This window comes from Batrachochytrium dendrobatidis (genome assembly GCF_000203795.2).
Source record: "Batrachochytrium dendrobatidis JAM81 unplaced genomic scaffold BATDEscaffold_3, whole genome shotgun sequence".
NCBI lineage: Eukaryota > Fungi > Chytridiomycota > Chytridiomycetes > Rhizophydiales > Batrachochytrium > Batrachochytrium dendrobatidis.
This window is the reverse complement of record NW_006281101.1, coordinates 731,118-755,081: the sequence shown is the minus strand read 5'-3', so window position 1 is coordinate 755,081 and position 23,964 is coordinate 731,118. Positions and strand designations below refer to the sequence as shown.

At 37.8% G+C, this 23,964-nt stretch overlaps 6 protein-coding genes across 6 annotated transcripts; 5 read left to right on the top strand and 1 right to left on the bottom strand.

Annotated features, from left to right (window-relative positions):
- Window positions 1-125: 125 nt before the first annotated feature.
- Window positions 126-2,624, top strand: BATDEDRAFT_34588 (uncharacterized protein; the record flags this gene model as incomplete). The annotated part of the gene is made up of 12 exons (XM_006677352.1): window positions 126-221; window positions 478-739; window positions 836-934; window positions 1,017-1,102; window positions 1,172-1,295; window positions 1,363-1,403; window positions 1,479-1,569; window positions 1,634-1,690; window positions 1,785-1,897; window positions 1,967-2,120; window positions 2,208-2,392; window positions 2,487-2,624. The coding sequence occupies 12 exons, from the start codon at window positions 126-128 to the stop codon at window positions 2,583-2,585; spliced, it is 1,407 nt and encodes a 468-aa protein (XP_006677415.1). The 3' UTR covers window positions 2,586-2,624.
- Window positions 2,625-2,698: 74 nt separating this feature from the next.
- On the top strand, window positions 2,699-11,218 carry BATDEDRAFT_34587 (uncharacterized protein; the record flags this gene model as incomplete). Its single annotated transcript, XM_006677351.1, has 10 exons — window positions 2,699-4,518; window positions 4,588-5,652; window positions 5,747-6,513; window positions 6,637-6,914; window positions 6,991-8,101; window positions 8,202-8,616; window positions 8,698-9,168; window positions 9,250-9,570; window positions 9,678-10,565; window positions 10,660-11,218. 10 exons carry the CDS (start codon window positions 2,699-2,701, stop codon window positions 11,147-11,149), a joined length of 7,626 nt encoding a protein of 2,541 aa, XP_006677414.1. The 3' UTR covers window positions 11,150-11,218.
- Window positions 11,219-11,653: 435 nt separating this feature from the next.
- BATDEDRAFT_23429 (uncharacterized protein) lies at window positions 11,654-16,251 on the top strand (the record flags this gene model as incomplete). The annotated part of the gene is made up of 19 exons (XM_006677216.1): window positions 11,654-11,882; window positions 12,056-12,666; window positions 12,774-12,834; window positions 12,911-13,011; window positions 13,100-13,288; window positions 13,373-13,524; window positions 13,607-13,715; window positions 13,915-13,951; window positions 14,009-14,187; window positions 14,286-14,492; window positions 14,523-14,711; window positions 14,802-14,989; window positions 15,064-15,118; window positions 15,190-15,243; window positions 15,328-15,437; window positions 15,513-15,622; window positions 15,671-15,727; window positions 15,795-15,947; window positions 16,055-16,251. The coding sequence occupies 19 exons, from the start codon at window positions 11,654-11,656 to the stop codon at window positions 16,249-16,251; spliced, it is 2,988 nt and encodes a 995-aa protein (XP_006677279.1).
- A 4-nt stretch (window positions 16,252-16,255) lies between these two features.
- Window positions 16,256-18,058, bottom strand: BATDEDRAFT_86854 (uncharacterized protein). Its single transcript, XM_006677472.1, has 9 exons — window positions 17,704-18,058; window positions 17,499-17,569; window positions 17,360-17,397; window positions 17,205-17,287; window positions 17,018-17,131; window positions 16,833-16,931; window positions 16,728-16,759; window positions 16,429-16,651; window positions 16,256-16,356 (listed from the first exon to the last, which is right to left on the bottom strand). Exons 1-9 carry the CDS (start codon window positions 17,972-17,974, stop codon window positions 16,286-16,288), a joined length of 1,002 nt encoding a protein of 333 aa, XP_006677535.1. The 5' UTR covers window positions 17,975-18,058; the 3' UTR covers window positions 16,256-16,285.
- A 207-nt stretch (window positions 18,059-18,265) lies between these two features.
- Window positions 18,266-19,059, top strand: BATDEDRAFT_86853 (uncharacterized protein). The gene is made up of 4 exons (XM_006677582.1): window positions 18,266-18,354; window positions 18,441-18,519; window positions 18,659-18,852; window positions 18,958-19,059. Exons 2-4 carry the CDS (start codon window positions 18,447-18,449, stop codon window positions 18,997-18,999), a joined length of 309 nt encoding a protein of 102 aa, XP_006677645.1. The 5' UTR covers window positions 18,266-18,354; window positions 18,441-18,446; the 3' UTR covers window positions 19,000-19,059.
- A 3,596-nt stretch (window positions 19,060-22,655) lies between these two features.
- BATDEDRAFT_23427 (uncharacterized protein) lies at window positions 22,656-23,711 on the top strand (the record flags this gene model as incomplete). Its single annotated transcript, XM_006677215.1, has 3 exons — window positions 22,656-22,815; window positions 23,079-23,442; window positions 23,474-23,711. The coding sequence occupies 3 exons, from the start codon at window positions 22,656-22,658 to the stop codon at window positions 23,709-23,711; spliced, it is 762 nt and encodes a 253-aa protein (XP_006677278.1).
- Window positions 23,712-23,964: the final 253 nt, after the last annotated feature.

Below are 23,964 nucleotides of genomic sequence, written 5' to 3'. Positions count from 1 at the left end.
AAAACGTTTGACCCGCAAAATCACAGTTTTGGGCAATTTGATATTTGAGCGAAATTAAAATTGGGCAATTTTGGTGTAAATTGCTCAACATTTTGAACTTTGAATTTGTCGTAAAACTTGCTACAATGGACGAAAGCTCAAGCTATGCAGACAGTGAAGCCCTTATCAACTTTATAGAGATCACCGGAGCAGACTTTGAAACTGCTCAGCGATATATTGAAGTAAGTTTGTTGTAATTCTAGGTCATTGGCCCAGGGTATCAAACACCAAACTAGTTTATTGAGCATGATCCAAAGTCGGCATAGTCCGAAACAAGGATGCATTTCCTTGGTCTCACGCTATCCGTATATGATAGTATTGCCATTGAATTAAAATGGCACATTTATGTACCATTTTAAATCTCATTTGGCAGTATTGGATACGTTTCTTGTTTGTCAGATACACGTAGTCGAGAATACTCATTTTACCACCATTTAGTTTGCACAGGGCGATGCAGAAGCCGCCGTCACTTTATATCTGGAAAGTGGTAGTAGCCTCGATACACATCAATCAACAATAAATACTACTCCGATCTCGAATGCACCTCAGCGCATGGCTCATACCAATGCTGAGCCTGCTGTATATGTTGGATCTGAATCTACTCATCACAACCCAGATCCTATTCCAGCTCGTCGTAGTATACTGATTGGAGATGATACTGAAGATGGGAATGTGGTAGACACTAGTTATCAAGTTCGAGGTGTGTAAATTTAACGGGATGGCAAGCAGCCAAAACCTGTTTTAATACGATTGCATGCAGAGTATAGATTGTGTTTTGCTCACCATAGTATCTTAGGTCGTGCATACAGGTCTTATCCTAACTATTCAACCGATGAGACTTCACGAGAGCCGTTTCGAAACATTGGCCAGGAGACTATTCGAGAAACCACCAATGGTAGAATTAATCAACTGTGCAAACATACCAAATGTTTAATAGTCAAGCAAACTAATTTTTGAAATGTATCAATGTTCATCAGCCAATACTAGTGATAGTAGACAAGATAGGCTTGCAATACTTTTTCAACCTCCATTGGATATCATGTTTCAAGGCAGTTTTGACGAGGTAGTTTCATACCATGCTTTAATTTCAATGCTATTTAAAGCGATTAATCGTTTGGTTTGATCTTTTCAGGCTCGCAATTTGGCCCGTAAAACAGGGAAATGGCTTATGGTGGCAATCCATGACCCAAGCGAATTTGCCTGTCAAGCCATGAATCGTGATCTTTGGCGCAATCCCAGCAAGTATTTGCTTTACTGTATTGCACATGTCCAGATTGATTATTAATACTTTTGCCTATTTCAAACTTGTGACTTGATATTCAGCTGTCAAAGATCTTGTTCGTGAGAATTTTGTATTTGTTCAGGTAACGTTGTATGATGATGAATACCCACAAATTATTTGTAGTTGGCTTCATATATTTTGTAAAACGATGCTATAGTTTGGATCTCAAAGCTCTGAAGGAAAAATGCACATTAACTTTTACCCAATCGAGAACTACCCATATATTGGCATTATTGATCCACTCACAGGTAAGATTTTGATTTTTGTATCCAAAAATCAGTTTTTTACTATCATTGCTAACCATGTTTATAGGTGAACGAATTAAACTTTGGAGGGTTCAAATTGATCCATCAGCGTTTATGGTAGAAGGTAGTATATAGCTATATTGATGCGATGCTTTAGAAAGGGAAAATTGACTATACTAATGATTGCCGGATACTATATTTTGCATTATTTTTTCAAGTGGTCGAGTTTATGGATCGATATCAAACCCACCTTAGTAATGAACCCACCTCCTCTGCAGCAATTAGCGGTTTAAACAGTGCATCCAACCCAACTACCAAGCAGTCATCAAAGGTTGCATTGGTGTTTATTATGTATGACAGTCAAATACAAGATATACACGCTAATACATAGGTTTATTAGATTATAGATCTTACAGAAGAAGAGCAGCTCAATCTTGCAATTTCTGCGTCTCTTGGTGAAGCTAAAACAGGCAATCGTGACATGGCAAATACTACCAGTAACTTGAACGTCATGCCACTTCCTAGTAAAGATGATCCAAAATATGCTTTGGCTGGTAAGTCAAAGAACACTGTTGATTTCCACTTGAATGCATATTGATTTTTGAAATAATAGTGCTTATAAATATGAAACTCTTTATTAGTGTTTAAACAGATTGACGCAGTTCCATATGTAGAACCGACAGGATCTCCAGATACGATTACACGAATTCAATTTCGACTTCCAAATGGACAGAAAAGTGTATATCGGTTCCTCAAGTCCGACCTAGTTCGAAGATTATTTGAATCCATCAAAGCAGCGCACCCAGAAATCACTCAGTCATTTGAGGTATGTGATTGATGGTCTTGCTAAGCAAACTTGTTCAGCATTTGCTAATACATTGCTGACACCGACAATCAATACATGAATTCTGGACAAGCAGTTGCTGCATTTCCGGGACACTTTACTAAGAAAGATGGATCAAACAATTGAGCAAGCAGGATTGGTGAATGTAGCGCTGGTAGTAGATTTATTTGAATAAAGTGATTCCAAATGACTGTCGGACTGGATTGACAGCAACAAGTTTAAACTTTGCAGCAGTTAGACCGACCATCAATCCCACATTCTTGTTATATTTATAGTACTTGAACAGACATGGAAGCGCAACTGCAACGACCTTCACTTGCACAGGGCCAACGTCGGAAGAAGAAACTAACCAAGCGACAAGTGGATGATATTCCTGATATTGCTTCGACAAGTCTTCCAGCAGCAACTGCAGAGCAACGACAGTGTCAAGAGCCGGATAAAAGTCGAATAGACTTTACTTCGGCCAACCGTCCTGTCATTAGTATGGCTCATAAGGCTCAATCAGACGTAGTCGAACAGACATTGAATCTGGCAGATTGCACAGACACCAATATGTTATGGGATAGTCTGCATAGGGCTGGTGATTCGGCTCTTGTTACTCGAATATCTTCTATTTATTCAATCCCCGATCAGCCTTCGTTTGCATCCACTGCTGCTCAGATACACAATGCGTCCATTCAACCCATGTATCCCTCTGCTCCGCCCTCCATGGCTGTCGACATGCCACAATTGGCGTTTGCTCCTCTTGTGCCAACTGCTCCATCATTGAGTTTATTGACTGCTCCTCAGCTAGACACTTGTCCTATATCCAATCAGAGTCTGTCAATCGAACCCAAAGTGCATGATGCGGACCATGTCAAGGGTATTGTCAGTGACACTATCAGTTCTATGCACGATACTCTTGTCCACGAATTTCGATCGCATATCAATCGTTTGGGTGAAATGGATCCGTTCTATGAAAAAGTACTGCTCTACGATACTGCCTTCAAAAATACACTCAAGGTTCGCAGTCAACTCAATGCTGCTCGTCACTCTGCAAAAAACCTCTCTAACCGACTATGGCGTATATCCAGAACCCCAAAACATGCAACTGCTGTATGCAGTGATGGCCGACAGGTCTCACATACATATACAGACGAAGATGCTGTATATAGCAGTGATGTAGAAAAGGACTTGCGTCTTTCATGGGAAAACTCTCGTCTTTTATACCACGTTCATTTAAATAAGGCTCTATTTGAATCCAAAATGGCCAAGATTTGGATCCAAAATACTCTCGACGTGTATCTGTCCAGTCATTTTAAATCTCAGCTCGAACTCATACAATCTAAACCATTTACATTTGCTATCGAATGGGAAAACATGCCATCAACTGACCCAAACATTCGTCAGCTTTTATATTATCTTGACGTTTTATTTTCGTTTGAGCGTCGCAGAGTACTTGCATCCCCCTCGAAATCACCTGGCACACCTGTGCCGCTATATCAATCAACTCCAGATTCGCAGGGATCATTTGCAACTCCATTCGATCCTTCAGGTGAAGAACCTTCTTTATTCTACAAAGATGTGCGATCTTGGATCTCGTACGTTGTGGCTGCAATCATTCGTCTGGGTAGTCCCGATTCACATCGCAAAATTCTGCTTCATGCTATTCGCTGCCCAGGAATTGGACTTTGGGGTTCTCATTTTATTCAATGGCCATCACCACCTCAATGGACAAAGTCATGGATACAACAATACCTTGCATCCCTCCGTGCGCTGCTGGGTCCAATTGAAGAATTGGAAGAAGCACATGCACAGACTGCTATGGACGAAAAGTTTGTTACCCTCAATCTTAAACGTCTCGAGGTTGAAGATGAATGGGTGGTGATTGATCAACACTTATTCACCCCTTTTTCACCAGACCCAGTTGTATATCTACGCGAAGATGACTACATGCGATTGCTGGCACAGTTCAACATCTCATCTCTTTTTGAATCGCTAATGTTTTACTGTATGATGGAACATTCAAAGACTAATGGTTTGTCTGATCTACACTCTACGCTTCTAGCTCCACCAGTATTCTCGCTCTTGTTTTTCTTTGCGGATAACATACTCGGCCTTTTCAAACTGTAAGGCTACACCAAAATTGTATTGTAATTTTTGCTGTTTTTTGAAAGCTAATTCTACTGCCACTCTAGGTCACTTCAATCTATACCCCATATCTATGCAAGTTTTCTGAAAGGCATATGCGAACACACTGTTACAATTTCAAATACAATGGCTTGCTATCTTCCTTTGACCACCACTAACCATAGACTCGAGGCTTCATATCAACCGCCACATCTTCAAGTCCAAGCAGAATTTGAGGCATTTGTACTACAGCTTGTCAAAGTTTTACTTCAAAACGGACAGCTAGGTTTTTGGGAGTATCTTGTACAGATCCCCATTGAAAACCTATCCGAACAATGTCGTCGTATACTCTTCACCACTAGTATATCAAGTAAATCATACTTTAATATGGGTTCTGATTCTTCACAAGAATCCCTTTCCTTTGTGTTTCTATCCAATCCCGAACACGTAGATGCTTTATTAAAATTTCTGGTGGCTCTCATTTGGGGATCTCAGACATTTTTGCGAGAAAATGCTTCACATAATTCTCATCTGGACACACTGGCCATGCATCGATATCCAGAAACCGTATTGGATGTCGCCCATTTGATTGATACAATCTTTGATAGCTGTCTACTGCAACCTGCTATACAGGAAATGTTTGTCGATACTGCAGCCAGCTGTCTTGCTGATATCTCTACTTGGTTTCCCTTTTCAATGTCGCATATTTTAAAAGCAACCTGGCTGAATTTTGTCAAGCTTGAGTCAATACTACAGAAATTGTTTTCAAACATTTCATTACAACTATTTTCTATTGATTCAGAAGATATAGATATTTTGAAAAATCTGTTGAATGATCCACTAGACAGTAAACGATTTCAGTTTGCCATGTTTATAATATCTCGCCTTGATTGGAACGCGTTGACTGATAAAGGATCTATGCTGATTCCACAGCGTCACCAAAAGGCATTGGCCATTCATCTGGTTCATCGAGCAATCGATAGTCAGAGTGCAAAAGAGGCGCGGTCTGGTATCATTTCAACCACGTCTGCAGTTACTCTTGCCACAGTAGAAATGGTTTCTAAACAAATTTTTCCGTTTGCCATCTCAACCATGTTTTCAGGATTTGAAAAGGGGTTTTTAGATTGGTGCTGGTGAGTCTTGTTTATTTCAAAGTAGTATAGACTCGTACAGTTGAATTCTAAGGTATTTGAAATTTCCATCGACTAATTATTATTTTGAAAATAGGAATACAATTCTTTCAATGAATTTGTATCAGATTCCTGGATATGCAGATATTTACTCTGCATCGCCCTACGACCGACCTTTTGAATCATTGGATGGCTCACTTATGGGTTCGCTACTGGTTCACTCTAAATCAAATGCGCTTGTTGCATTGGTGCTTTTGTTGATATCTGAAATTGGTCATCATCCTGAACAATTCCAGACTCATGGTTGGTCACTACTTTCCACAATATTATCCAAAGGTCCTATAAGGGGTTTCATGCATGTCTCATTTTTAGTAATTCGACATCTTTCCACCATCAAAGGGATTGACGTGTTTGGAACAGCAGAATTCATCCATACCTTTAAAAATCTATACAAGACTTCATTAATAGTGGATTCAGTTGGGATTAGAGATACAAACAATCAGATTGGTATTTTTGTAACCTCAACACTACGCGAAGCCACAGAGCATACTGCAACTCCTGTGAATAGCAGATTCACTGCTAATTTCTGGCTTCGAACTGTATTTGCTGATGCTGAATGGAGCTTGAATATGTCTTCACTTACGATATTGGATGTTGTATGTGAGTATTATATCCGTGCAGGTCTACAATCTACACTACATGGTGCATTTATTGGAGAATACCACGCTCTTTTAGCGAATTACCAGAAAAATTGCTCGAAACCCTTCAACTTTTCTTATTTACGACCTGTCGAGTCGATTTATTCTCTAGCGGGTGCATTGGATCACATCTGGCATACTTATCCGACATTGATTCCTCCATTAGGTAACACTGCTTAAAGCTATCGACTTTCCCTATCGTTGTATAATTTTGAGATATCAGTATGTAGTAAAGGGTATTGTGCACTTACAGCCAACAACTATTTTGATTTACCGTTACCTATTTTAGTTAGCACATCAACTGCAGGAAAAGCACCGTTTGTATGGCTGGCTTATGAGGCTCTGATTGCCGAGTCTCTTAGTGAGCGACCTCTAGTTCAGCTCATTGGACGCGCTCTATCACAAGATTTGAAGTTGACAGTTCAGCAAGCATTAGCCAACTCTCATCATAACATAGATGAAAACAATCATCAGCTAAAGCCACTTGAAAGTTTTTCAATATTTCGCTGGGCTTCGCTCATTTTCCAACTACCATTGCATCACCCTGCAATGCCATTATTCTGGCAGGTAAGACAGTAGGCTTTATTTTTGAAGCAGTTTTATTTGGTGCATCACTACGAGCTTACTATCATGAAAATTTTAGGGATTTTTTAGCTTGTACTTTGAACGACCATTTGCTGTTCCTTTGCACTCTTCTTTTGGGTATCGTTTTCTTATATCGAGTTCTCTGCACCTATCTCAACTTATGTCGGTACTAGATCAGCTAAATATACACAAAATATCTTCTGAATTTCATGACACCCACCCGCAAACACTCTACCAAGCAATGCAGCTTTGGCTTAGTGAACCACAATTACGTACTGCTGAATGGAAAACATTTACCACTGATGGAATTTTTTTGTTGGATTGGCTTCAGGAATGTAACATATTTGATACGTCCAAGGCAGATACCACTTGGGTTCGACTGATTCGAAATGCATCTCTGGATCGTCAATCTACACTTTTTCCAACAAATATTGCAGAGCCAATTTCTTCTACTGCTAGTTCACATAATGGGATCGCTGCTCACCATTATGCAGTAGAGACTAGTATTGATACAAATCGGCACGCTGTATCAGCAACACCGCATTTAAAGGGAGTTTCTGCTGGTTTAAAGCTATATGGGCTTGCTTCAGCACCGCCGTTTGTTCTACGCTTTCCATTGATTCCACCAGCCCATGTTTTAACTGAAAACCTGGCTTTAGAGATGTTTGAAACAGAATTGGCTGTTTTGATCAAAGCCGCGCAGGCTTATATTTCGCATGTGTCGCGCATTGAGAAACTTCAGACAGAATGCTTAGAAAATCTTCGTCAGCTCTACACCACAAGCAAACGGCTAATTCGAGTGGAGCGGGCGTGTTCTTCTGGCTGTTCTGGGCATGCTATAGTGCAATGTGATTTGCAAGAGGCTAGCATTAATTTAGATATGCGAAATCTGGCCGGTGACCTTGCACAACAAGCCGATTTAATGCTTCTCGCCGACTTTCTAGATTCCTCACTGTGTACCAGTGGACTTAAAATTATTGGAGTTATTGACTGGCTTGCTCGATCTGAACAACATGAACTATCATTGAATCCCTTGTTGACCACAAGCATTATGGCATCATCGTCTCAAATTAAAGAGAAGGTGTTTTTTGATGTCATACAATCACTTTGTGGAATCTCAGTATACGCTCCAGCCGCTTTTCTTGCTGAAATGACTACACGTCAATTGGGTATGATTGTTTTGGCTGTTAGTAAATCTACTACTTTGTAATATATCATTTATTATCATTAGAATTTGAAAATATCTAATATCGCTAATACACCTTATAGGTCCAAGCGTTGTTGCACTTTCAGAAGACCAAACGATTCGAATCTTTGAAATCATTAACAAGGGAGAAGCTGTGAATCTTCTTGCAAAATTGTTTGATCCGTGCTGCTCTCCTGACAATTTCCCTCGTTTTTATCGATCGCTATCTTTATCTTTAAATAGTGCTGATTTTCTTTTGATTTCTAAAGCATTTGATTTAAAACGATGGTTGAATGAGCTGTCCCAACGAACACAGGCACAAAAGACGGAGCTGTTTTATAGCGTTTTATCTGCATGTGAAAAAACAAAAAGCTTTGATTTTCATAACGAAATGATGGTTCAACTATTTGTGCTTGACCAGCCTGGAATATGGACGGAATGCATTCCGGTTATTTTAAAGGCTGCTATGCGCGGGAACATTGATATTAGTATCATCATGTAAGAATGCTTTTCACGGACCTTGATACTATAAATCATATACTTTTCAATTTATTTCTAACTTCAGCACTATGCTATTAGCGGACTGACTGTATCATTTTTGCCAGAGTCTCGAGAAAAAATGGATTTGGATAATCAGCTGGAACGATTTCTTGCATCTTCTTCTTTGACATCACTAACACTAATTCATATGGAGACAACGGGTTTATGGACAAAATTGATTGATGTTTTTCAAGAAGAGATCATATCAAGTGGTTTTGCAGATTCTAATTCCAACTGCATGTTAGAACCTCTGTATTTGGGATGCGTTGTGCTGGTGGCTCTGTCCATGCAAAATGATATTGACTGCATACAATTTATTGAAACGAGTCAGATGGCTATGTCATTATTTTCTCCGTGGATGTTACTCGATCGAAACCAACAAGAATTGTCTAGTACCACTTACAGCGTTAGTAGGAAGCGTGAATGGACTGAGAAAAATGCTGTAGTCATTGATAAAGTTATATCACTTTATTTCAAGTTGTTGTCAAAACTGTGCACCATGTATAACAGGTAACGTCATAACTTGAAAATTTAGGACATTAGCCAATTTAGCTCTGTGTTAAAATAATGTACTGCTGCCTGCTTTACTAGATCCGAGTCGCTTTTGTCGCTTATTTGGAAGTTTCATGCGGACGCGATTGGTGCAAATGTCAACCCAATATTTTTAAAAACAGTGCAAAAACTTGCATCAAAATATCAATGGTCTACTTTTACCATGTCCATCACTGCGATTGACAGTATGAATCAGTGGTTGACATTGGATGCTTTAATGGACGAGACTGGTGTATTTGCTGTAAACGTTTTTAGAGATAGTATCAAGCCTGCAGAACTTGCTTCAATGCCAGCAGTGTGGCAGTTTGTATTTGGCATACTATACTTGGCTGGTAAAGTATGGCCAGTCGATTCGGATAGGTATGTCATTATCAAGTCAGTATTATTTTCCAATATACAGTACATTCGCGATGGGTTTATTATTTGCTAACACGATCAATTGTTGTTTGCCAATGACTACTGTGTAGATTTATCGGGTTTCAATCTTTGACTCATTGGCTTACCAGCGTGGATTTTAGTCATCTTCCCTCTACCTCTGATTACGAACAAGTTGTGCGAGCATTGCCACTAGAATGGAATGAGCAAGCCACAACTACTTTACTGAATGACACTACATCTCATTTTCCCATTGTGCTGAGTCTAGCGCTGTTGCGAAAGCTTGGAGGTTTAGAGGGTGGCCAGTTAATCCAAGCTCGGGAAAACCTGCTCGTATATGTCAACTTTGTGTGGGCTCTTGTGGAGACTCAGATCAAAGCAGATCAAGTACCACTTTTGCTTCGATCAATCAAACCCAATTTTGCCCTGGATCACATTTGTGGAATTGTTTGCGAGACGTTGCAAATCGCAGAGCATTTTGAGCGTTTTCAGTCAGACAACCTAGCCCATGACACTTTGACAAAAAGCGTTTTGCTTGCATCAATCCAATCTGCTATTGCTTTGCTGAATTCTTGCCATAAAGAAAGTAAAATCTGCACAAAGCTTTGGAATGGTATTATAGCTGCCACTCAAGAGTCCAATTACGCTATGCTATATTTAATGGCAGCATATCGATCAATGTCTTTAGTGGAGCATATGGCCATGCTTTCAGAGTATTCAATTAGCAAGCACTTTGCACTATGCATGGATCCTCAACAATGGAATATGATTACAGATATTCTGCAGATTCCAGAATTAGACGAGGCCGTATTCATACGGCATTGTCTAAATCACGCTCTTGCCTTTACACTGTATGCTTATTCTTTGAAAACATTGGCCATATCTCAAACGAAAATTGATGAAAAAGTTATGCTTGGCGAGAGACTGGGTGTATGGATTGTATCGATTCGAATAGAGCATGTTTTTCAGGGCCAAGAGTGGTGAGTGATGTTAAACTATTATTGACAGGAGTTTTAACAGTAACGTGTTTACGACTATGTGCTAATATTTTTAATATGGGTATGGAATAAACAGTAAAATACTACTGCTGCTATTTCTATTTGGACAGCTGCTTCAAGCAGAACTCTCATCTCTATCAGAAGGCCATTCTAGACTGAAGGCTCACTTGCCTTTAGTTGGAGATGCACTATTTCGTTGGAGTGAGGATCGATCTTGCCAAGGCATTTGGGCCACTCTTGGATTTAGACCTGTCTCGTTGCTTTCTGTGGAATTTCGGTTTTGTGCACGTATGATTGCTCTATTTATAACTAGTTGTTTGATAGATCCTGACGCTGATGAACAACAAACCCAACTCATGGACTCATTTACGAAAATGCAACAAAATAGCGAATATGGCAAGCTGGGAAATGCAATGAGCGATTCAGAAGCACTATTGAAAAACACAACAAAAGGGTTACATCAGCTTCCTGATATAATTGATAATCTGGCCCGTCGATTTTTTCCAATTTGGGAAACTTTGGTGAAAATGCCAGATGGGTTTATTCAGACGAATTCACGTATTTAAACCTTGGCTATAAGTAGGATTGAAGGTTTTATACATTGTTGAATAGTATTCGATAATATTTTTACAGCTATATTTGTGTAAAATGGGATACTAAAATAGGAGTTTACATAATAAACAGCCAATCCCATGTAGTGATTGTTGTCAATTTACTGAACAACACTATTCACTAGTCTTTCTCCTGGTAATCGATATAGAAACAACAGTTGATTCCAGAGATGTTTCTTGGACTATAACGCGGCCGTATGTTTTTAGAATACAAGAGTTTGTAGAGTATTATCGAGTAGTCACTCAACACATGGATTGCAATGGATAAATCTAGTGATTGTACAATGCATGATTGCCAAACCAAGAGATTGATTTTGTATGAACATTGTATTTAAAGCCAGTTCCAAAAAGTGCAACGAATAATATTCCAAAGCAGTGACTGCAAGATAGAGTTCCATTTTACGTGAATAGGACTGCAAGCACACTCTTACCTTCTTGCTAATGCATTGCTAGTACTCGATGGCAACCACCACCATTCTCTACAAAGATTATCCAACTCGCACTGTTGTCGTAAGACCGCCAGCAAACTTCTCTACAACATGCATTGTGTTCACTTCACAGCAGACGAATCGAGGATTATGTAGTTCAATGTTGCTCCAGCCAGCCGAAACAATTGACTTTGCTTCATTGAAACCACTGCTACCATTTCCAGTTTATGGGTGTCTTGGGACTGTGACAATTGAGAATGGTGGGTTTGAAAACAAACTCCAATTCAAGTGATAAACTGCTGTGGATCTGAGGTTATGGTAGTGAATGAGTTCTACTTGCCAGTTGGCTAGTCCTTCAATTTCATCATCCAAATGTATTCAGATTTGAGTGCATGGACCGCTGCTAACTAATTTCATACAATCTCTATTTTAGATATATTTATTTCGCTGGTATTGGAAACAGAGATGGTGGGTCTTTTGAATGGACAGCCAATCTACAGGATCTTGAAGACTTCATTTTTCAGCTTGCTGTCCAACAAATACGACAGGCTTAATCTGGACCCTCCTGTATCAACTGGAGTTTTCATGGACGAAGCATCATCCGTGATCCATCCATGTCAATCTTTGATTAAGCTTCTTTCATATGGATCATTCTATTATAGCCCCACATTTGATCTCACCCATCGCATGGAAGAAAGACTGTCATCATTTTTCGAGTCTCAGTTGTCGGAATCTAGCAATATAACCACAGAAGTAGAGTCAGTTTTAGATACAATGGATTTAAACTATGTCTGGAACAGAAATATGCTTCGTCAACTGATGCAAATCCGAGAACAGGAGCTGTCCCCAAGTGCGCGAAAAGAGTTTGATATGGGCGGACATGTGCTTGCTATTATTCAAGGGTTTGTGGGTCTTACAAATGTTTCGTCCAGTAGCGGAAAGTGGCAGTTTGGAATTATTTCTAGAATGGGATGTAACCGTGCTGGCACCAGATTTAACGCCAGAGGAATCAACGATGACGGATACGTTTCCAATTTTGTCGAGGTTAGATATCATTTATTTTTAGCACCTTGGATTATTTCAAATCAGCAATGTAATCATACATTCGTCTTGTTTTAGTTGGTTAACTTCAAACTTTTTGATTTTTCCAGACCGAGTTTTTAATGCTCAATGAAAAATACTGGACATCCTTTTTGCAAATTCGAGGCAGCGGTAAGACTGCACTTTTATGTATATTTTAGACTATTTTGAGCATTTCTAAACATGTTGACTGATCTGTTATGCTTAGTTCCTGTATTTTGGGAGCAAATCGGTGTCCAGGTATCTCACAAAGTCATTCTTTCTAGAGGTCCTGAATCAGCACTCCCAGCAGCTACAAAACATTTTCAGGTATTTCTAAATATAGTATATATTGATGTATCGCTTGTCTTGGATATATTCTAATTTTTTCTTGGTCATGTAATTCAAACTACTATAGGAACTAGTTCGTCTTTATTCGGCCGTTAATGTGGTCAATTTACTTTCTCAATCGCCAACGTCTGCAGAATATGCTCTTAATGAGTCCTATCGCACTGCTGTTTTGTCGCTTCCTAAAGAAATATCCACTGGAGTTATTTACAGCACCTTTGATTTTCATGCGATTGTTAAACGCGATCAGTATGAACGAGTAAGTAGCCAAAATGCCATTTCATTTTAGCGGTTTCCAGTAATATTTTACTAATACACTTGCTTGTTTACCAAATGTCAAAAGCTGGACAATTTACTAGATCAAGTTCGGTCATCCATAGATAGTTTTGGATATTCTATATTTGACCATCAAGAAAAAACGGTGGTTTTTCGACAATCTGGCGTATTTAGAACAAATTGCTTGGATTGTTTAGATCGCACTAATGTTGTACAAACGTATGTATACATAGTAATATGCTGTTGGTTTGTTTAATCAAAGGTTTATGAGCTTTAACTTGTCAATATTTAAATTGATCAGGTTTTTTGCTCGGCACATGCTTGATTTGCATCTTGAAAGATTTAATATTCGTTTGAATTCCACTGATGTTGAGAATTGGAATAATGCGTTCAATGGGCTATGGGCAGATGTAAGCAATACTGCTTGATATTTTGGCGTAATGGTTTTGGTTTGGATGTTTATACAGTCTTCACTTGTCGATCGTAAATTTTCTGTAGAACGGAGACTGGCTTAGCAGGATATATGGTATAGTATAATGTGCGGTTTAATATCGCGTTTTTATTTTCAAACACTCACATACAAATTAAGCTGGAACTGGCGCTCTCAAGTCTTCGTACACTCGTAAAGGAAAACAAACCATGCTAGGTAGGCAATCAATATTTGATTTAAAGTGTTTCAATGTTCTTATAATATATGTTGTAGGATTTTTGGACGATGCCGCAAAGTCGGTGAATAGATTCTATGTGTCTAATTTCCAAGACAAGGCAAAACAGGAAGCGATCAATTTGCTTTTTTCCCAGGGGCCAGCAACAAGCAGTCTTCTTTTGCAAAACCCAGCTTATGATATTGCTGAACGTCAGATGCAAGCCCGTTTATACGAGGTTTGATGACTTGCTCAAGATCAATTATTTCAGCTGATCAAGGTTTTGATATTGCTTTACTCGGCTATTTTAGTAATTTTATTGTGTAAATGTTCTAGTATGCCAAGCCATCAGAGCTGAATATTCTACTGAGAACATACAACTTGCATGGTAAAATGCCATCTATCGAGGCTTTAATGACCTGGCTTAATCCAACCTATACAGTTTTACCAGATATTATTGTGATTGGAGTACAGGAGCTAATCGAACTGACGCCCGATCGTGTAATTTTTGTTTTTTGTTTAATATCATATATAAAAAACCAAGTACACTATTTTACTGACATTTAAAACAAGTATATATCTACAGATACCAATCTTTTACGTTTTCAATTGGAAGCAAAACTGCTCACGGCATTGAATTCCAAACCATCAGTCAAATATGTGGTGCTCCGGTCAATTCATCTTGTTGCACTTGGTTTATTTGTTTTTGTCAAACCAGAAATAACCCATCATATTAAGAAATTGGAAACTGCTACCGTCAAAGTATGTTTTATTTTATATGTTTTGGGTAGGAAAGATTGATTTTTATCGCATCTGCGCTTATTTTACTAAATTCTGCATGATTCTTGCTAGACTGGACTTGGTGGTATGGCTGCCAATAAAGGAGGAGTTGGATTAAGCATTGCCTATCATGACACATCTATGGTTTTTATTACTGCTCATCTTGCTGCCGGTACATTGGCAGTGGAGGAACGCAATCGCGACTATTGGACGATTACAAATGGGCTTGTATTTCGAGGAAAAAGACTACACGATCACGAGTAAGTGCAGCCATGGCTTTTAATTGTATATAAATCGACTGGCTTGTTAATACGTTTGTTGATGGATGTTTCAGTATGGTATTCTGGTTAGGTGACTTTAACTATCGTATTGACTTACCCAACGAGCAGGTAATTGTTTTGGCTGAATTTATTTGAGGCGGCTCAATACAGCCATAATGATATATTGTGTGATATGGCAGGTCAGAAAATGCATTCAAAACAAAGAGCTGCTGTTTTTATCAACACATGATCAGGTATATTTCCATTCGTAAGCACTTGATAGGCATGATTATGTTTATTCTACCAACACCCAATTTTTTAACATTACGAGCCAATAGTTGAGCAAACAAATTCAAATGGGACTAGCATTTACCAAATATATAGAGGGTCCTCTCAGCTTTGAACCTACCTATAAATATGACACCTGGTCTACAAACTATGATACAAGGTGAATGCTTTTTATAGTAATGGTTCGTGTTTTTAATGTGTACTAAAATTTAGTTTTTACCGTATTTTTAATTAGCGAAAAGGCTAGGACTCCTTCTTGGACAGATCGAATCCTTTTCAAAGGAAATAATATCCAACTGAAGGAATATACACGTGGAGAACTACAGATGTCCGACCATCGACCAGGTAAGGGCATATTTTGCTAATTTTTCTATTATTGTTGCTCATATATAGCTTATAATTTCAATATTATTTTACTACCAATCAGTACATGCAATTTTATTGGTCCAAGTAAATGAGATTGATTTTCAAACCTTCAACGCGATACATACTGGTCTTCTACAGCAACTTTTTGCAGGTAACACTAAAGTTGAGCCTCAGCTTTCCGGTTTGAAGAAAGAGGTGATTTCAACAAATGTTTCACCAACAGCATTCGATATCCAGGCCGAAAAAAATCCAAATTCAGCCACTGCCGTGACAGGAACTTTGATTGATCTTTCACACGACCAAGGTAAAAGATTTTCAGGCGTTGATACCAATTGAAGACATTGGCTCTATATAAAAAACTTGAAATTCACAATGCATTCAACTATTACTGATACATTTTCTGATTTTTAGACGTATCAACTGTTCTAGTTGCACCAATTCTCAATCCATTCACTTCCAGCGATCCATTTTTATGGAACAACCCGCTAGGACCTCTTCCCCCACCTTCTTCGGATGCTGCTAAATGGTGGGAATTGCCACTAATAACTTCAGCTGGGTTTAGAAGCGGTGTTCAGAGTTCATGTCTGGGACAATCACTTTTAGATTGAATCGTCTATATTGACAGAATTAATACTATGATCTTTATTTGGCCGAGAGCATTGTACGAACATTCCGGAAAAATCCAAGAATAGCACCAATAGTAACAAATGCGCCTATTAGGAATGAAATCGTCATGTTATTTCTCTTTAGTTGGAAATACTCTATTCAAGCATCTAAACTCTTACCACCAATAATGCCACACATTCGAGTAGTAAACTGAACGAGACCTAGACGTGACTCTGTGATACGTACTGAAATCGGTTCAATGTGGTACTTGATAAAGATGCCAGGAAGTGCATCTGGATTCTGAGGATCCACGGCATGGGAGAATTCAGTAACAGCATACTGATTTGTCAAAAGAGTTGCTCCAAACAGTGATCTCGCTTTGTCTACATAAATAGTCGGAACCTATAGGCAATACAATTAGAAACAATTACAATTCATTACTATACAAAACATAAAGATAGCTCGAGTCTTGACATACCACTCCTAAAAAATACATGAAACTATCAAAATCTATAAAGCAAACGTTTAAAGCCATTGTTTAGTACAATACTCGTATATTCAAATAGTAATAAATAATACCTACTAGTAGTTCCGATTTCAAGAGTATGATCCAAGGGATTATGAAGATCAGGATACCGTGCCCCAAAAGAAAGCTCATCAATTCGATGGGTAAAGTTGATTGCTATAGTGCAAGATAGTGGGTAGATGATTAATACAAGTCGTGAAGTTGAATAACAGCCAAAATACAATTGCTTGAACCCTACTAACCATCATGCGGAGTATGAACTCCAAAATAGCCATGCCCAAGCGCAGTAAAATGAAGCATACCCTCTACTTTGTTTGCTTGAAAAGATCCACGAAAACGACATGCATCCGGTGTTCCTAAAAACGTTTCAAATTAAACAAACAATTTTTGATGGTTTAAATTGCATTAGTCTATTCCATCGAGTCTTACCGCTTTCAGAAGCATGATCTTCAAGATCTCTGGACGAATCTCGCAATCCCTTGTGAATCTGAGCAATATATTGATTATGCTCACTACAATCAATGTACGTCATGTTAGAAAAATACAATCGATCTATATTGGAGTTATTTAGCTGAAATGCTTACCGTGTATACTTCACAGCACCTTGAGTCCGAAAGACAGTCTATGTCAAACCAAAAATAACGATAGTGCAAGGTTTAAAACCAATATTTAGTTAACAGTATACTTGACATGATGGAAAACTTTTCAATTCATTGCACATACTGGTGTAGCATGAATGGCATCCTTCAAAACCAACGAAGTTCGAGAAATATCCTGTATATCCGCACGAAGAACTAGATAGCAGTAAGATTATTTTAAGACTGATGCGTCAGAATAGCTAAAACAAGAACCACAATATATGTATGCGACATTCGCTAATGACAGCTGGGCTGAATCCGTACTGATTTGTGCTGCATACACTGCCTACCTTTACAGTCCATGGCAATTGTCAGATCAACATTAATCTGCAGCGAATGTTCATGAGATCGAGTTTGGTCAACAATAAAGTCGTATCTCTGGTCAATGGACCTCCATCTGTAAATTTCAGTACAGGCTAAATACACCAGAACAGCCAACATCATTAACGAGACAAGACCGCCAGACTTGGTTGTCTGCTGCAACTGCTTTTCAATCTTTGGAAATGCATCCAACGATGCCAAGCGTTTGGAAAGTCTCCGAGTGACAATACTTTCGGTCATTTCCAGAACGGTGTTTCTAAAGAGTCGTTTCTGTATTGGCAAGGCAATTTTTTAAATGGCCCTCCGACTACGTCGATGGCAAATTGCAAGTTTGATTATTGCAAGTTGATAATCAAAGTCAAGATTTGGCAAGATTGGTCAATTTAGGCCAAATGCTAAAATTGGCCAAAAATAACCACTTTGGCCAAAAATGTTTGATCTATAAAACAGTGAAATAATTGATTCCATAAAACTGTTGAAATCAGCAGTTTTATACACCTCTTGGCTTCTCCCGTTCAATTGGACTGAAAGTATATTCAAGTGTACGATCTGTTGCAATTTTCCGAATAGAAGTTGCAAGCTAAACATCAAATATTGCTATATTGCCAAGATCATAACAGGTACAACTAGATATTGCATTCAAATATGTAATTTAGAATGCTGCTATTAAAGTCTACATTTTCTCATTACCAATGCATATGATTAGAACAGTATGGATGACGATTTGGATCAAGAGTATTCCTGCAGTGTGTTGGGGCTGTTCAATGATGCCCAGATATGCTATAGTAAGAGTTGATACGAATATCTCATGACAAGCCATGAGATTTGTTATATATTGACAATCATTTCTGCCAGCGACTGTTTATAAATTTGAAACCAATGCTCGAGTGATTTAATTTTTCAGCTGACTCATTTTATATTTAGCCATGTTACCACAGCTAAAAAGCTACTATCGGTATGGAACTTGGAAGGATTGCTCGCCACAATGGAAGGAATTTAGACTTTGTGTGTCGCTGCAAGCCACCCCCAAAAAAGAAAAGCAGGAGATCTTGCGAGCACATGCCAAGCTAAAGAAGTTGGAAAAATTTCAACAGCGGTCTTCGTTGGATGTTTGGAAGGTATGATCTAAAAACCTTGCGTGTGTTCTCTAGTTTTACCAAAAATACGTACCTATTTTCAAGTAGACCATGGCATATGCTCACTATGTTTAATATATTTGATAGCTTCGAGAGCAGCCGCTTCCAAGCTTTCCAATAAAGCCATAATGTATTTGTCAAGCTGCAATCGCGACATTATCTATAAAAACATACGACTATACTATCTAATCACTTTCATTCGTCACTTATTAAACATATGTTTTGCATCATTTTGTGTAATGATATGATAAATAGTTGGCTTGGAATCACCAACTACTACAATTGTATTCACGTAAAATGGAACACTAAATAAAGATGCCAAGGTGCATAATCAGCCAATCTCATGGATTGATCATTCACGCCAAATTTATTAGACAGCATTGTGTCTTGAACTCATTAAAGTTGACTGGGGTTCATCTGTACCCATTCTTGGATAAAAACAACTAAACGAATATTCATACCTCTGTTCCAGTAAATCCCACACCTGCTCAATCTCCAACTCTCATTCCATCCAACCCAAACATTACAATGTTGGGTGATTGGCATGGAAACAACTCTCGCATTCCTGAAATGTATAATTTTAAACTAGAACGTACGAGTTTTTAAACACAACAGAGTTTGGCAGTATCAGACAATCAAGCACAATATCTGGATCGCAATATATGAATCTGGTGATTGTACAATGTATGAGTACCAAATGAGGAGAAGAGTAGATCTAAAACTATAGTCTGATTTTGAGTATCATATAATGAACGTTGTGTTGAATGAATTGTCAATGCCTATTAAAGCCAATTTTTAGTAAAAAAGTGTAACGAATATTCAACCATTGTCATCCCAAAGCAAAAGTGGTGCTGCAAGATAGTGTTTCATTTTACGTGAACACAGCTATAAAATGGGTGATTTGTTCAATTTGTATTCAATCAGATCTATTGTAAAAATGGGTTTTTGGATTGACTAATACTATATAGTCATGAATGGTGAATCTGTAACATAATCACAGGTGTACATATTCAAGTATTTGAACAGCTCCAATGCAGTCATGCACAACTGACAAGTGCCAGTAAATCTGATTGTATTAGCTTTTAATCAATATAATTGTTGAATTCGCCAAAATGAACTGTTTGAATCTTGCGACAAAACTCCGAGTTTTTCTTCACACGAACCAGCAGATTTCATATCTCGGCAACTCTCCAGTGTCAATACTCACACAGAGTATTGTTGTCCCTGAGGGAGACGGTCTGTCGTTTCTGGTCTAGGGTTTGCTTACAAGACAGTATTGAGTCTGATTTTACTATTGGAAAACTCATTTTCTGCTCTGTTGTAGATGGAGAAATACTTTATAAAGATCAACCTTTATTGTTTCTTGAGACTTGCCATTGGCAGGGTTGTATGAATAACTACTAATTATAAACTCAAAAAGCAACACTACTACTATGAACCAGCATTTGGCTGAGGCTTCCCTTGTGCTGTACGCAAGTTTTGTTTCTAAACTAAATACTGGTTTATAGTGACGTTTTTTGAGCTTGTAACTAATGGTTGTTGTATGACCAACCGATGAAGAGTCATAAAAGAGACACAAGAGGCAGATGCTCAGAAAGTGTTTTTCTACCCATAATAGAATGCAGTGAGTTTGTCAATAGGAGTAGAGTCAAACAGGTGCAGCGGCTGTCTTGTAAGCAGATATCAAGTCGGCGATAACAGATCCTATCACTCAAACACAGCAATGTTGTGTTTGAATATTGACACTGGAGAGTTGCCGAGATATGAAATCTGCTGGTTCGTAAAGAAATTCGACTCGGATTTGTTATGAGATCCACATTAGCAAGCTATTTTGATGGAGTCGACAGTTATATTGATGATTGATTAAAAGCTAATACAATCAGATTTACTGGCACTTGTCAGTTGTGCATGACTGTATTGGAGCTGTTTAAATACTTGAATGTGTATGCTTGCAATGCAACTCAAGATCGTGAAACACCGTTTGCAGTGTAATGTCTACTAAGGTCAAACCCTATCAGCTCCACAATGTCTATCATATTTTAATAAAAACACTATGTTTTGATGAATTGTTATATCTCGCAACGCCTTTCAAGAGTTAATTCTGCCACGCAAGTCTTGAAATCAGAAAGTCGAGCAATATCTTGTGTGGTAGCATTTTCAGGTGGAGCAGTATTGTATCATCAGAACATCGTACTAGTTGACAGACAAGATTTTGATGACAATGATTTACAATTTGATACGCTTTTGGGCAAAAGTAGTATAGATAGGGTACCGGATGATACCAGTTTTCTTGATCAATGATTACCAGTGAATTATGTCCGAAGTTGTCAAAAATAGCAAGTTATCAGAGATGAGCAATCAAGGTCAAAAACAATGGTATAGAGCACTGGATAGCTTATAAGTTTGAACTATCAGGAGTTTTCAGTGCCAGACTCACACCAACGCTTTATATAATACATTTTTGATGAATGTATATAAAGCTATCACAAGTACGGTAACAAAGAATACCAATAGTTTTCATTGAATTATCAACTTAATTTCAATTATTTCTTCATTACTTGTATTAAACAGTAAGAATGAGATTAACGTCACACTTTGACTTGATGATGAAAATACGCAATGTCCAATATGCTTTTCTACAGTAATCACACGATTAATTCAATGCTTCAACGCAACTCATTTTGTCTGTTTGACATGCTCCAAGAAATGTCAACGAAAAGGTTATTGTGCTCAGTTTAAAACCACACGATCGTTCCACAATAAGCTCCTTGAAAAAACCATTAAACACCAAATGATAGCAATTACGAGGTTGATATAACACACTTGACCAAAGATACCACACAAACTGGCATAACGTATTAGCTTCCTGATCCAAGTCTTTGGCAGATATACAACTATTTCGATAAAACAAAATGAATCAAATATGTTGAAGCCAACCATTCCCATTGAAGTTATTGACTTGCTATTTTATCCAAGAACTAATTCCAAAGAAAGAGAGCAGGATGGAATCGATCGATTCTTCCAACAACTACTGGATACAACAGTGACATTGAAGATGAATAGTTTACATGATAATTTCTTTCACATCATCTGAATTAGAATCATCATCGCTCATAACAATTCTGTACAACTTTTCCTGTAATGATTGCTGTTTTTCGATGACTCTTGGCAGCATCTTTATGTTTGCAAAGATTCGATAACCCATCATTTCTAGATTAACCTTCGCATTGTCACAAGTTGGATAATGCTTTTTGAAAAAAACAACTAACCCATAATGTAGTGAATAAATGGTATCGTTTGTTTCATAGCAACTATCGCTTATCATTTCTTTAATCCTTTTATAGTGATTTATGTTGATGCCGCATAATAGACTGGCATTTTTCTTTCAAAGACAATATTCTGCCTTTTAATAGTTTCGATGGATTAACCTCGATTGGGTTTTCTAGTCTAAACATGGAATCTGGAACATCATCTAACACAACCGCTTCTTCATTTCCAACGTAATTATACGCTACTTTCAACAGCGAATTATTGACACGCTTTTCAACAACTTGATAGATATGATTATTTCTTGGATCGAGATAAATTGTGTCCGTTAGTAAATTTTTGATGTACTTTGATCTCGGATTTGAGCAAGGTAAATTCAACATATTGTTTAAATCTAGTCTAGAAAATAAAAGATGCAATATTCAATCACAGCCACTATCATAGATAGTTGATAAGTTTAATCCAAGATAAAATTGAATATTTAATTTCTTTTCAAATGATAAACAAGTTCATCAGAAATGTCAAACATATTGGAAGAAACCCAAATTCATTTGAATGGAAATGCAGTGTTGATTAAAGGAAATGACAGCACAGTTGGTCTGTACAAGGTTCTTTTTGAAGTAAATGACATTGAGAGATATCGATTTGCTATTAAATACAAGACGAAAGAGAAAACTAGTACAAACAATTGATTAGTTCAATTACAAATCTGGATGTCGGGCGGGTTAGCAAGGTTAAACTAAGATTCAAAAGCACACTCAAGGGATCTTCAGTGGAATGGACGATGCTAAAGCCTATCACCAACTTTTACAGTTACAAAACAAACAGAAAGAAAGCTGGACAAGAACAACGGTCGTTTTCACAATATCGTATCAAGAAATATTCGTTCTGACCAAAATCAAAACCAATTCATTGGTCGAGACACTTGTTTACAACTTTAGATGAATTGAAGTTTACCATCAAAGAGAATCACAAAAAGCAAGCATTAAGATACTGGTTCGATATTCAATTCGGATATGTGCTGAGGAACATTGAAACTGATGATAGAGTTCAGTTTTATCCCTCTGATAATACCTGCTTTAATATCAATGATTCACCACTAGTTAATTCCACTATTGATACGGTACTAAACCAATTGGATGGTGATGATATACTGGAAAAATTGAAGTGTTCAAACTCCAAATGGAGTATTGAAAATATCTACGAGTATGTACTTTTAACAACACCCATTCCAGAGGTATCAATAGGCGCATCTGTAATTCTACCTGATTTCATCAAGAATAGCAAGAGCATTGTTTCATTCCAGTATGTCCCAAATAACCTTTGTTTTTGGTAGTTTTGCTCGTTATAAGTATCCAGAAATCAGATTAGACAGATTATCAAAGAAAGCAAAAGATCTTTACAAGGATTATTACAAAACCAACGTAAAGAAGTGTTATCCCAAACTTGATATTCAAGAATTGAAAGAGATTGAAAGCCATTTCTTTGTAAATGTCAACATATACCGATTTGATGGAAAGAAAGCGGTTATGGAACGACATTCAGGTAAAGAATACAGGAGGTTATTAATTTGAATATATACTCTGATATAAGCCATAAATTCCATCATTTCTCTTTTATTATTAACTTGTCTCAGTTAACCAGTGTTTCAATGTTCAGATGCCATTCATCCTTTAGTGAATTCAAAAAGATAAAACGACACTCAGTTGTTTGTGCAAAACCAAAGATAATATTTGAAAATGGAAATTATCAACCAAAGTTGAATGTATTTGAGCATCTTGAATTGAATGGAATTAATATACCGAAAGAAATGAGATTTTATCCATA